The 11,754-nt window shown below is 43.0% G+C and overlaps 1 protein-coding gene across 1 annotated transcript in view; it reads right to left on the reverse strand.

The window, feature by feature from the left end:
* MKNK1 (MAP kinase interacting serine/threonine kinase 1) overlaps positions 1–11,754 on the reverse strand; it is a 25,289-nt gene that overhangs the window by 4,489 nt on the left and 9,046 nt on the right. The window contains exons 5-9 of the mRNA XM_025051978.1: positions 10,725–10,798; positions 8,395–8,499; positions 5,226–5,281; positions 2,073–2,168; positions 316–525 (exon numbers count right to left, since the gene is read on the reverse strand). Of these exons, the coding sequence (XP_024907746.1) occupies positions 316–525; positions 2,073–2,168; positions 5,226–5,281; positions 8,395–8,499; positions 10,725–10,798 (541 nt within the window). The remainder of the gene's footprint in view (positions 1–315; positions 526–2,072; positions 2,169–5,225; positions 5,282–8,394; positions 8,500–10,724; positions 10,799–11,754) is intronic.

An 11,754-nucleotide genomic window follows, 5' to 3' on the forward strand; every position in this document is an offset into this window, starting at 1 on the left:
ACACACGCAACTCTCACAAACCTCTGTGTCTTTGCTTGTACCTTTCCTTCTACTTGTATATCTTGCCCCTCTTCCCCTGAGGTAAGATTCATCCTTTCAGGCTCAACCTCAGGTACGGCCTTCTCTAGCAACCTTTTCTGAATTCCCGGCTGGGCAAAATACCCTATTATCTCTATTTCACCTTGTGGCTGCCCTGAGACAGAGAGGGAAGGGGCTTTATCTACACGCTTCCGGATCAGGAACAATCCCAAAGCCCAGACCTGCTTGGCATCTCACAACCATGCTGCCACCCAGCCAGCTCTTTGCATTGGGTCATGGGGCTGCACTCACCTGGCACACCCTGCACACCTCTCCCCGGTCCCAGCCACAGTCTGCCCCGCAGTGACCGACAAAGGGGGGGTAGCCACTCAGCATGATGTAGAGGACCACGCCCAGGCTCCACAGGTCACAGCGCTTGTCATAAAAAGTGGCCTCCTCTGTGAAGACCTCTACCACCTCGGGGGCCATGTATTCTGCAGAGCCACACTGTGGGGGCCAGGGTTGGGGGGAAGAAGTGGCAGAGAAGAGAGAGGCTTAGTCATAAGGAGAGAGGATGGCAAAGAGAAGAATGAAATGGCACTTAAGCAAGAGGACAGAGTTACAGAGCAAGACGCTGTCAGGAAGGGCCAGCGAGAGAGCCCGCCTGATGCCACCAAGGAGCTTAGAAAAGCTGGGCCAACTGAGCATTTAGTAACTGAGTCCTATCATTCCCCATGATCCTTGTGACCACCTTCTTATCTTTTCAGGTTCTTCTCCAGGAAGCAGAGACCCTTGGTCCAGAGGTTCCAGGAATCTTTCCCCGCCTCAGTGCTCTATAAACAGTCATTTAATGTACAGGTATTTAATGTGTCAGAAGCACGGCTCTGGGAGGGAGATCTGTGGAGATCAATTCCATAAAGCAAGGATTTCTTAAAGTGAAGTCCTGCCAAGCTTCCCTGCTAGCTTAGAGCAAAAAAAGCATAAGGATTTAGAATTAAGAGACCATCAAAGCTAGGAGAGCTCTTAGAACAAATCCACTCTCCCTGCTCCTCCCATTTATAGATGGGAAAAAACAAGGACTAGAATGGGACAGGGATTTGTTTAAGCACAGCAGTGGCAAACCTGGGATCCAGGATTCCTTCCTCCCATCCTTGCATAGAAAACTGCTGATCAAAACAAAGCAAATTCTTTTTGCTCCCCTCTTCATCATTTCAGGTTTAGCAAGAGATGCCCCCCACCTCCAACACACACAACTAATTTGATGGAAAGATCGTAAGTAGAGAAAGGACATTTTCTCTGTTATTGGCAATTAGAGTTAATGACCATGAGAACAAGGTAGCTCAGTGTCGTAAAAGCTAATACACAAACATTTCTAATAATGTTACTTAGAATAAGACATGAGCATATTCCAATACATGTCTTAAAAAAAGGTTATTAGGAAGATTCACTTATAAAACATGTAAATCTCAAAAGAATCGTAATAATTATAGTATACTGAGTATGTACAGAGATGTCTTAGGAAGAAGTAGCTCCCAGCAGCACCATCTGGGCATGGAGTGTTAAGTGAGGGAAGCAACAGGACAACTGGGCCAAGCGAGCCTTTGTGCAGAGAGCCCGGGACCTCTCAGCTCTCACCACAGACGGACCACACTCTCCATCCTCCATCACAAGGTGATGTGCCACATCTTTGGCAGTGGAATGGGTCTCTCAGAGCTAACACATGCTCATATAGCAAAGGCTGGCCCAGAAGTAGTGGTCTGTTTTCACTTGGGTTAGGAGTCAGGGCTCAGCCTGTTCTTGTAGATACAATTTGTCTCGTCACTGGCAGAGGGCCCACCCCAGGCTAAAAGCTCTAATGTCAGTTTCATTAGCAACTAAGCACTGGGGCAGGGAGGGTGTTATCAGTACAGAGCAGTGAGCCAAATGACAACTCAGGCAGCAGGAAGGTATAGATACACTCGCTTTTCCTTCCTTAGCCCTCTGTTCCAGACTCCAGAGCTTTGGGTCAGGGGCCACTTCCAATGTATAGAAGCCCAGAAGGAGGTGGCACATACTGGAGTGGTCAGCTCTGGTGTGGTTATGGGGGTGCAGGAGTTATTCAATTTCACTCCACTTCCCAAGTCAAAGTCACAGATTTTCACTGGGGACACCTGAAAAGGAAAGCAGAAAGCAACGGTTACAAATAAAAGAAACCAGAGGGCATGCATGAGGAGACCGATGGGACTATGTGGGTACATAGTTGTGTGGCTGCCACACTGAAGCCCAACTGTACCTGTCAGGTCATGTTTACTCTCTTCAGGTTAGTTAGGAATCACCTGAGGATTTATCCTAAGATGTTCTCTTCCCTTATTTCTCGACTAAGAGAAAATGTGTGCACTACATGGTGTCAGACTGTTGTGAACTTAGTATAAAACAAGTAGCAAATCTATGGAACTCTTGTCGACAAATGAAGGTGCAACACAGAACCTAGAGAAGTTTGTATGTATTCCTGGAAAACTCTTTGCAGCCCATTCATGGAGGACAAAGGAATTTTGAGTAAAACCCTTGACTATCTCAGGTGGCTGAGTAACCAGCTTGTCTTTGCTTGCTTGGGACTTTGTTGGTTTAAGCATGGAAAGTCCTGCGTTCCTGAGGAAACCCCTCAGGCCCAAGCAAACTGGGATGGCTGGTCACTGCAGGAAGTGACATAGCAGCCAAGCCCACCAGAACTGAATGCTACACCTGAGCTCACTGATAGCATGAGTCATCTCCGGAGCCAACCAGGAGGGCAGTTTGTGTATACAGGTGAGAACAGCCTGTGTGGCAGAAGGAGCACAGTGAGTCAAAAATGCTGGGTCTGTGAGTTCCAGCTCAGACATTTACCGGTCGGGTAAGCCTGGACAAGTTTCTCACCTTCTCTTTCCTTCCTTCTTACCTTCCTCCCTCCCTCTATCCTTACCTCCTTTTTCTTTCTCTTGCATTCTCCTTTCTTTTTTACTTAGCCTCTTTTTTTTTTTTTATTGTGGTAAAATATATATAACATGAAATCTGTCATTTTAACTATTTTTAAGTGTACATTTTAGTGGCCTTAATCACACTCACACTGTTGTACACCATTACCGATATATGTTTCCAAAACCTTTTCCATCATCTCAAACAGAAATGTTGTACCCGTTAAGCAATAACTCCCCATTCCTGCCTCTTCCCGGCCCCAGTAGCATCTAATTTACTTTCCATCTCTGTGAATTTGCCTATTCCAGATATTTCATATAAGTGGAATCACACAATATTTGTCCTTTTATGTCTGGCTTACTTCATTTATAAAGTTTTCAAGGTTCATCCACATTGTAGCATATATCAGAAAATCATTCTGTTTTGCAGCTGAGCAATATTCCATTATATGTATATACCCATATTTTGTTGATCCATTCATCTTTTGGACACTTGGCTTGTTTCTAGCTTTTGGCTATTGTGAAAATGCTCAAATGAACACTGTGTTCAAGTCTCTGTTTTCAATTCTTTTGGGTATATACATAGGTGTGGAATTGCTGAGTGGTATCATAATTCTGCTTAGCTTTTTGAGGAACTACCAAACTGTTTTCCACAGAGGCTGCACCATTTTACATTCCCACCAGCAATATACAAGGGTTCCAAATTTCTCCACATCCTCATCAACATTTGTTATTTTCCTTATTATTATTATTTTTTTATTATAACCATCCTAGTAGGTGTGAGGTTGTAGCTCATTGTGATTTTGATTTTGATTTCCCTAATGACTAAAGATGTTGAGCATCTTTTCATGTGCTTATTGGCCATTTGCATATCTTCTTTGGAGAAATGTCTGTTCAAGTCCTTTGCCCATTTTTAAATTGGATTGTCTTTTTGATGTTGAGTTTTAGAAGTTCTTTATATATTTTAGATATTAAACTCTTATCAGATATATGACTTGCAAATTTTTTTCTCCCATTCTGTGAGTTGTCTTTTTTATTTTCTTGATAATGTCTTCTGATACTCAATCTCTCTTAATTTTAGTTTTTCAACCATAAAAAAGGGGCAACAGATCTGAGCCCTGAAGATCAAATGAAACCAAAAACATGAAAGTACACTATAAACCAGAGGCAATGTAACAGAGTAGCTCAGAGAACCCGGGGAGTTCTGGGGTCAGACTACCTTAGTTTTAACCTATACTACTTATCAGCAGAGTGACTTTGGGCAAGTTTCTTAATCTGTCTAAGCTTCAGTTTCCTCATTAATAAAATGAAGTTAATAATAGTATCTACCTCATTAGATTTTATAAATACTAAATAAGTATTAGTGCTGGCACAATGTAAGCACTCAAGAAATGTCAACTATAATTATTATTAATAACCATAATGATAATAATGACAAATTATAAAGTTTATGGCCAGAGCTACTGGCAGGAAGTCATAAGATCTTATTTGAGCTAATATGTTACTATTCCCCACAAGTGTTGTAAGTAGTAGGCTGACTCACATATTCACTCATAGTCATTCTTTATTTATGGGCTATCCCTTAATTCAGACCAAGGCACATGTGTTCATGCATATGCACACGTATACACACACAGAACTATGAATGTGGGCCATCGAAATCACCAGGACCTAAATCCCTCCTAATAAACACAGAATTTGTCAAATTCATACATGCCTATGGAAATACAAACACTAACATTTACTAGTAGATTGAGTTAAAAGAAAGTTTACAATAGGCGGCATTTGTTCGATATCAAGTATTTCTTTTTAATGGGCAATAAAAATGGAAATAAAAACCCTTTTCAAGAACTTGCTTCCTAATTACATATCTAGTGGTAGACACCAGCTGGCCTATATACCATGACATAAACATTTATAGGCAGAGATTTGCTTCATATAAGATTGAATTGTTGTTTATGACTCCCATCCACTGCTCTAAAGGTAGGTGCACTGGACTAGAAAACATACATTTTGTGCGGGTCTCATATATATTTTACAAACTCTCAGGCTTAAACCAATTACACTGCTGAGAACAGCAAAGAAGGGACAAGGATTAACCCTACTTGGAATGTAGAAACACCACATATTAAGTATAACATTCTCACATGTCCATAATAACCAGTTCAAGTTGGTACCTGAGGCTGAGAGGACAGCTAACAATCTGTAATTGAAAGCAAGGGTGGCTTTCCTGCATCATTGTAAAAACTGTAACATCTTAAGTGGGGCTCTAAGTACCTTTTCTGGAGATTCACACAATATATTTTCTGGCTTCAGATCGCGGTGAGCAATGCCTGAAACGACAAAGAGCAAAGAAATGGTTAACATATGAACATAATTATCAAACATTCCACACACAATTAACTTTTTCCAAATGCTGTTGTTCGCAGATTAATTCTCAATTATGGTACATTAAAAAGTCAACGAGCTGCAGGAGGCAGAAGTAACCAGAGACACAAACCAAGAGCGCAGTTGATTCTGCAAGTTCTTTTGAAGCAGAAGCTTTAGAATCGGGCAGGGATAAGAAGGGCTAAATGAATCCCAGCCAGCCTACCTCTCAGCACCGCAGGGACACTAAGAATAAGAAGCCTAATGTGAAGCAGAGAGCAAAGAGCTCTGCAATGGCCATGCTTGGAACAGCAATGCAGAAATAATGAGTGTCTTGTTTAAGAGCATCTCAGGGGGCTGAGACTGCTCTACCTCATTTCTTCTTCTGTGGCCGATTTAAAAAAAATGATTCCTTCAGTGGGACTCCCTGAATGTTCAGAGGATCAAGTGTTAGTGAACAAATCTCCCAAGCCTGTCTGATTCCCTTCTCTCCTGCTCTGCATGTCCAAGACAGTCCAGCCAGAAGCACAGCAAAGACTGCTTTGGTCTGAGGGTGCTGTTAAGAGAAGCTCCCCTGCATTTTGGGCAGCCCTCCCAAAGGAAACTGCAGATAGTAGCTCATTTCGTGAGGGGTTAAAAGCTGCTGACGGGGCCAAGAAGGCACCTGAGGAAAAACCACCTTCTAACTGAAGACAGAGATAAAGAACCAACTCATAGGGTCATGGAGTTCTAGTGGCGGACACAGTAACATCCCATTCCTCTTTCCTCCTGCAGAATGTACGGTGCGGAGAGAGAAGGGCTGCAAGGCCGAGCAAAACCCAGACCGCTACTGCTCGGAAGTACTGGAAAGCAGCAGAGGATTCCTGAGGCAACGGGGAAAAGCAGAATCTGCTTCACTAAAACTCCCCAATGATCAACTTTTCTCAGGTAGCCCTCCAAGTAGGAGGCGGAGGCTCAGGCCACCAAGGCCCTTCAGTAGAAAGGAAAAACCTGAGCTCCAGCAGGCTCAGTGACTTCATCATTCACCTAATTGAATGAGAGAACCCAGAGCAACTCAGTCCAGGCTGCACAAATTGAGTCGGGCTACAGCTTGCCGCACTAAAAGTGAAAGATATTTTCCATTACAGCAAGTGCTCCCACAGAAGGATCACGAGCCACACATGGAGCCTTGCTCTCCAAATAGGTGCCGATAGCCCAGTTGTCCCCCAGCCTGAGAGCTGAGAGCCATGTGTAATAATGGGCCTGCCTCCATGAGCACACCAGCCATCGAGCTGCTCTGGTTCATTTCCCAGAGGTTAAGCTGCAGTGTGTCCAGTATTTAAAGGTACGGAACTTGTTTCCGGGCTGACCCATTCTTGCCCAATTCATCTTCTCAGTATGAAGTTATTTAGAAAACAGCCAAGTTCAGCTGGAAATCGTTTTTCATCTCCTCCAACTTCTAGGCACATGGGCAGCTGGCCAGCTAGATGTTAACAAGCTCTTTAGAACTCCTAAGACACCACCAGCCACTGTTCCCTTTAGTGCACTCTCGTAAAAAAATAAATAAATAAATAAAAAACAAAACTGCCTTTACCCCCCTCTAAGGTATGGATCTTGTAAAAAGCATGACCCAGTTTTGCAATCTACAGAGGCAGCTTGGGCAGCAGTTGTAAATCTTTGTCAGGCAGGTGTTACCTACATGCATCCTAGCTTTCAGAAACGGAACTCCTGCTATTCATCATGCTGTGGAAAGTATAGACACCCCCTTCTAGGAATTTTCATCCCATGTGCAAGTCAAGCCCCCAACATGGGCACTGGCAGTTTGCAGATCTCTCTCCAGCCACTGGAGGAAACGAAGTGGAATCAGTGAACATGAACCTCCCACACATAGGCCACACCAGTCTGCATTACACTGCTGGCACACGGTAGGGGGTGTGAACGGCGTGCCTACAAGTGGTCCCGAGCATTCACAACCAAGGTGGCTGGCCACTATCCACAAAAGTGAATGAAGCAGAGCTAAGTCGCAAATTATTCACTCCACCCTCACTCCCCTACCAGGCAGAATGCTTTACTTTAAGGGAATTAATATTAGGAATAAAGATGCTTACTGCCTGGTAGAGGATAAGGGCAGAGGAAATAACAATATTGAAGAACTATGTACTATGTGCCAGGCACTATGCCTCAACTCTCTTATAAGTATACCATACACACACAGGACATGCAGAATTACGTAAGCTAGTTAGTACAAACGAAAGGCTTAGGACAGTGCCTAGCACATCATAAGTTATATAAGAATTAACTACTGTTGATAATATAGTTCTCTTTCAGTTCTCACCATAAGTCTGTGGGGTAGGCATTATTACTGAGCAGGAGCACATAGCTGGCAGAATGTTAAAGCCAGAATTTATTTTTGCCATGGCCCTGCTGTTTGGCAAATTTAAAAAAAATGTATGTAATAGTTAAACATATTTATGGAAATGCAAAACTACCTAATTTGCAAGATTTAATTTACCACAAAAGTTCTTAAATAATCAGTCCTAGATAAGGACTGTAAACCAAAGTGTAATTCAATAGCAACCTGCCATTTACCATTGTGATGTTCAGTGGATACCCTGAACTTCCTATGTTAACAGAAAGATGCATTTTTCACTTCTTGTGAAGAAGATATCAAACTATATATATGCTATTATGCCAATCTTGAAAAGAGAGATATAGGTGATGTATTTTAAAAGACTAGAAGGAATAACGCCCAAATATTTATACTAGAATGGTTGTATTATGCATGTTTTGCATTCATTAGGATAGGAAAAGAAAATCATCCATATCCACACACCTACACATATACGTTGTTCAATATGAAATTTATTGTTTTTCCTCCCTGCTCTTTCTTTTGTATCCTCATTCTTCTTAATAGCTCCACATCCAACCATTATCCACTTCAGAAGCCTCGGAGCCACTTCAGCTTGACCTCACACCCTCATGGGTGGGCCTGCCAGCTGCACCAGCTCCTGGCCCAGCCCTCTGCCTGGTCTGCCCCTCTCCCTTAGTCCCCAGGGGCTGGCCAGCCCAGCCCACTCACCAAGGCAAAGGCTTGGCTCACCTTTGGTGTGCAGGAAGTCAAGGGCAAAAGCAACATCCCGTACCACTCGGCTGGCTTCTCGCTCATTGAAGTGCTTCTGCTTCTGGATGTGGGTCAGGATAGAACCTAGGGAGAAGAGGGGACACAGAGGAATGCCTTTTCAGGCTCTACGAAGTATAACTTCTCAGAGGCCTCAAGTTTCTACAGGTTTGGGGGTGGGGACATAGGCTTATTCATCACTAAATGTCCAGCGCTAAGCGTGGCTCCTGGTATGCAGGAGGTACCGGCACAAAACTGGAATGAAAAGAACTGAACTGCTATCTTTTATACTTGTTTATGATGAGTACAGAGGAGAGTGAGGACAACTATTTAAATAACCAAAAAATATGAATGCCATTAGGGCAGATTTGGCTTCTGAAATCAAAAAGAACTAAAAGTGAATCAACATAGGGTTGCGGGCCTCTCTATAGGAACTTTTCCTCCTCTGCATCTGATCTCAGATCTAAACAAGAGCACAAACTTTCAAACAGAAATACCACACCCTCACTGGATATATAAGGGTCTAGAAAAAGAGAAAAAAAACTGTCTGTTTTCCTCTCTGAATTTTCTTTATTATTTTGTTGGCAACTCGTTTTAGAAGTCTCCAGGATTAATGATGGATGATCATCACCTGGGCTTTAATCAGAAGTCCAAACACATACTCATCAGTGAGTACCTCCTTGGAATTTCTCAAAGACCAAGTAAATTTTGTTGGCTAACATTTACTGAGTAGTTACTATGTGCCAAGTATTACTGTGTAATAACTCTTTACATAGATTACCTTAGACTCACCACAAAATAGTTATCCCCATTTTATAGAAGGGAAACCTGAAGCCAAAAATGGTTAAGCACCTTGCTCAAGGTCACACACCAGTAAGTGGTGGCATCAGGACGTAAGCCAAATAAGTCTGGCCTCAGAACCTGTGCAGATATCCCCTCGGCAGGACTTGTGGCCCGAACACTGTGGTGAAGGGTTTGCCCTGAGCCAATCACACTCTCTTTACCCTGAGTCTGGCCCACTCTGAGCGATATGGTTACAGGTGACCCCAGCTGCACCTAGCATTTCAAACATGTAATTCACAGCCCTAATGTTGTTGGCACGGCATGAACACATGGCTTGGCTTCATGTGGTCTATGCTCACTACTGGAAGCCAGTATTTCTGGACTGAAGGTGTCATCCCTGTGTCGTAAAAATGGCACCTGTTTAATTATTATCTCTGGCTTTTGGCAGGGAGAGGGGCTGAAAGATCTTTCACTTGCCAGATTAAACAGTCAAGGGATCTAAACACAGTAGCGATCATTCCCAGAAAATTGGCTCCTGGCTAGATCTCAGGCTTGCTCTACTGTAGTGAGCCCTTATTTTCAAATTTTTTAAAAGGGAAGGTGGAAAGTAACATTCTACATACTTCTAAGATAGCCCCCAGCATACCCAATTGTTTTAATAATACTAACAGCTGACATTTATTGAATCCTTAGTGCCTATTGGGCACTGTGCTAATAAGCACTTCATACGAATTATCTCATTTAACTTTCACAGGATCCTAAGGAGGTAGGTGCTGTCATTATCCCTATTTTACAGATGAGAGAATACTGTCTGGAAATGTTAAGTGATTTGCCCAAAGTCACATGACTAGTAAGTGATAGAGCTAGAGTTAAACTTAGCTTTGTTGGTTTTCAAAGCACGCTCTCTTAACCACCAAAGCCCCTCCACTTAGCTTCAGACATCTTCCCTTTCACTGCAAACGTGTCCTAGGTTTGGATGAGTGACGGAGAGGAGAAAGCCTTCTCTATTCCCTTCTCTTTGTCAGAAAAGCAACCTCAATATACACCTTGGTGACTATGTGTGCGGGTGATGGTCAAGAATGGCATCTTTCCATCGGAAGGATGGTACACTCTCAGGTTTCCTGTCTGTCCTGGGTCTGTGTCCTAAACAATGGGACCCTCCTCTCCTCCATGAGCTTTTCTGGACTTCACAATGTATGCAAGAACTTCCGCTCCACAATTAATTTAGTTAAATAGTGAATGTGTCAAAACAATGGATTGATAAATTGACGACTACATATATCTATATATGAGTCCTATTATAATGAGAAGGCTTTTATAGAATGCCCATACAGGTGACATTCTAAGCTCTGCAAAATGCTAATTATCATCCTTCCCTCCGGCCTCCCTTCTCCCAAATCAAGGGCAGTTTTAAGTCCTTCATCCTTTTTATTAGCTTGACTCGTTTTAGAAGTCTCTAGGATTCATGATGGATGATCACCACTCTGGGTGTTAATCAGAAATCCAAACACATACTCAGCAGTAAGTACCTCCTTGTAATTTCTCAAAGACCAAGTAAAACCTTGCGTCATCTTCAAAGAACTCAATCAGCTCCAAAATGTTCCTTAAAAAGGGAAAAATAGGAGGAAAGGGAAAAAGGTATTATATATTAAAGCCCACTTACAAATATACAATGAAAAAAATATACAATGCCCGGTAGCAGGGCAGAAATCAACTTGAAATCAGAATGCTTATTAAAGACCCAGGTTTGAGAAGTAGCCAATGGTGTTAGCGAGATTCGGGTCACCTTATCTTTCCATAATGTTTAGTCTCTGGTGTTTTCACCAAGTCTGTGCTGTCAAACCCCAACCCTAAAACCCACTAGGTAGAGTTATAAAAAAGTCCCGGTCACATTAAACTGAATAAAATCTGCAGCCGACTGGAAGCAATTGCGGCTAATAACACTGAATAGTAGGTGTGTGTCCTGGAGGCAAGCAGCAAATAATTACTTGCCCTCCCTCTTGCCCATAAATCACGGGGCAGTATTTACATTGCCTGGAGAAAATGGAAACATCTGTCAAATAGACTTGGGGCCTAACGTGGGCACCGCTAGACCCTAACTGCTAAGCGCTGCTTAATGAAACGGCCGCGTTCCTGGCCACCGTAGCACTTGTGGCCTTCCCCGGTGAGCACTCTCTGTCTGCCTGAGCATTACTGTGCTCTGCCAACAAGGTCGTCTTGTAACTCAGTAGGGAAGCCACCAGACTGGATATCGAAGGTGTTGGGGGCTTTTTTTCTTTTAAAGAACGAAATAAACCAAGTAGCGTCTCTAATGCTGAACTCAGAAGCTGCAGGGCTGAAAATAAAAATCTGTCCCTCATAAAAAAATGCTGACCACTTTGGGAGACACCAGGCTTTTACTGTGTGATGGCGTCCAAATAAGATGACCAAAATGGCCTAATTTGAAAGAAGATTGTAGAGGCAGTGCCTGGAGTTAAATCAACAGCCGCCCCCATCCTCCAGGGTTAATGACAAAGCCATCAATACCAGGCCACTGGCTCCCTGCTGACCCTGCCATGG

Source organism: Pteropus alecto, unplaced genomic scaffold (assembly GCF_000325575.1).
Source record: "Pteropus alecto unplaced genomic scaffold, ASM32557v1 scaffold25, whole genome shotgun sequence".
Lineage (NCBI taxonomy): Eukaryota > Metazoa > Chordata > Mammalia > Chiroptera > Pteropodidae > Pteropus > Pteropus alecto.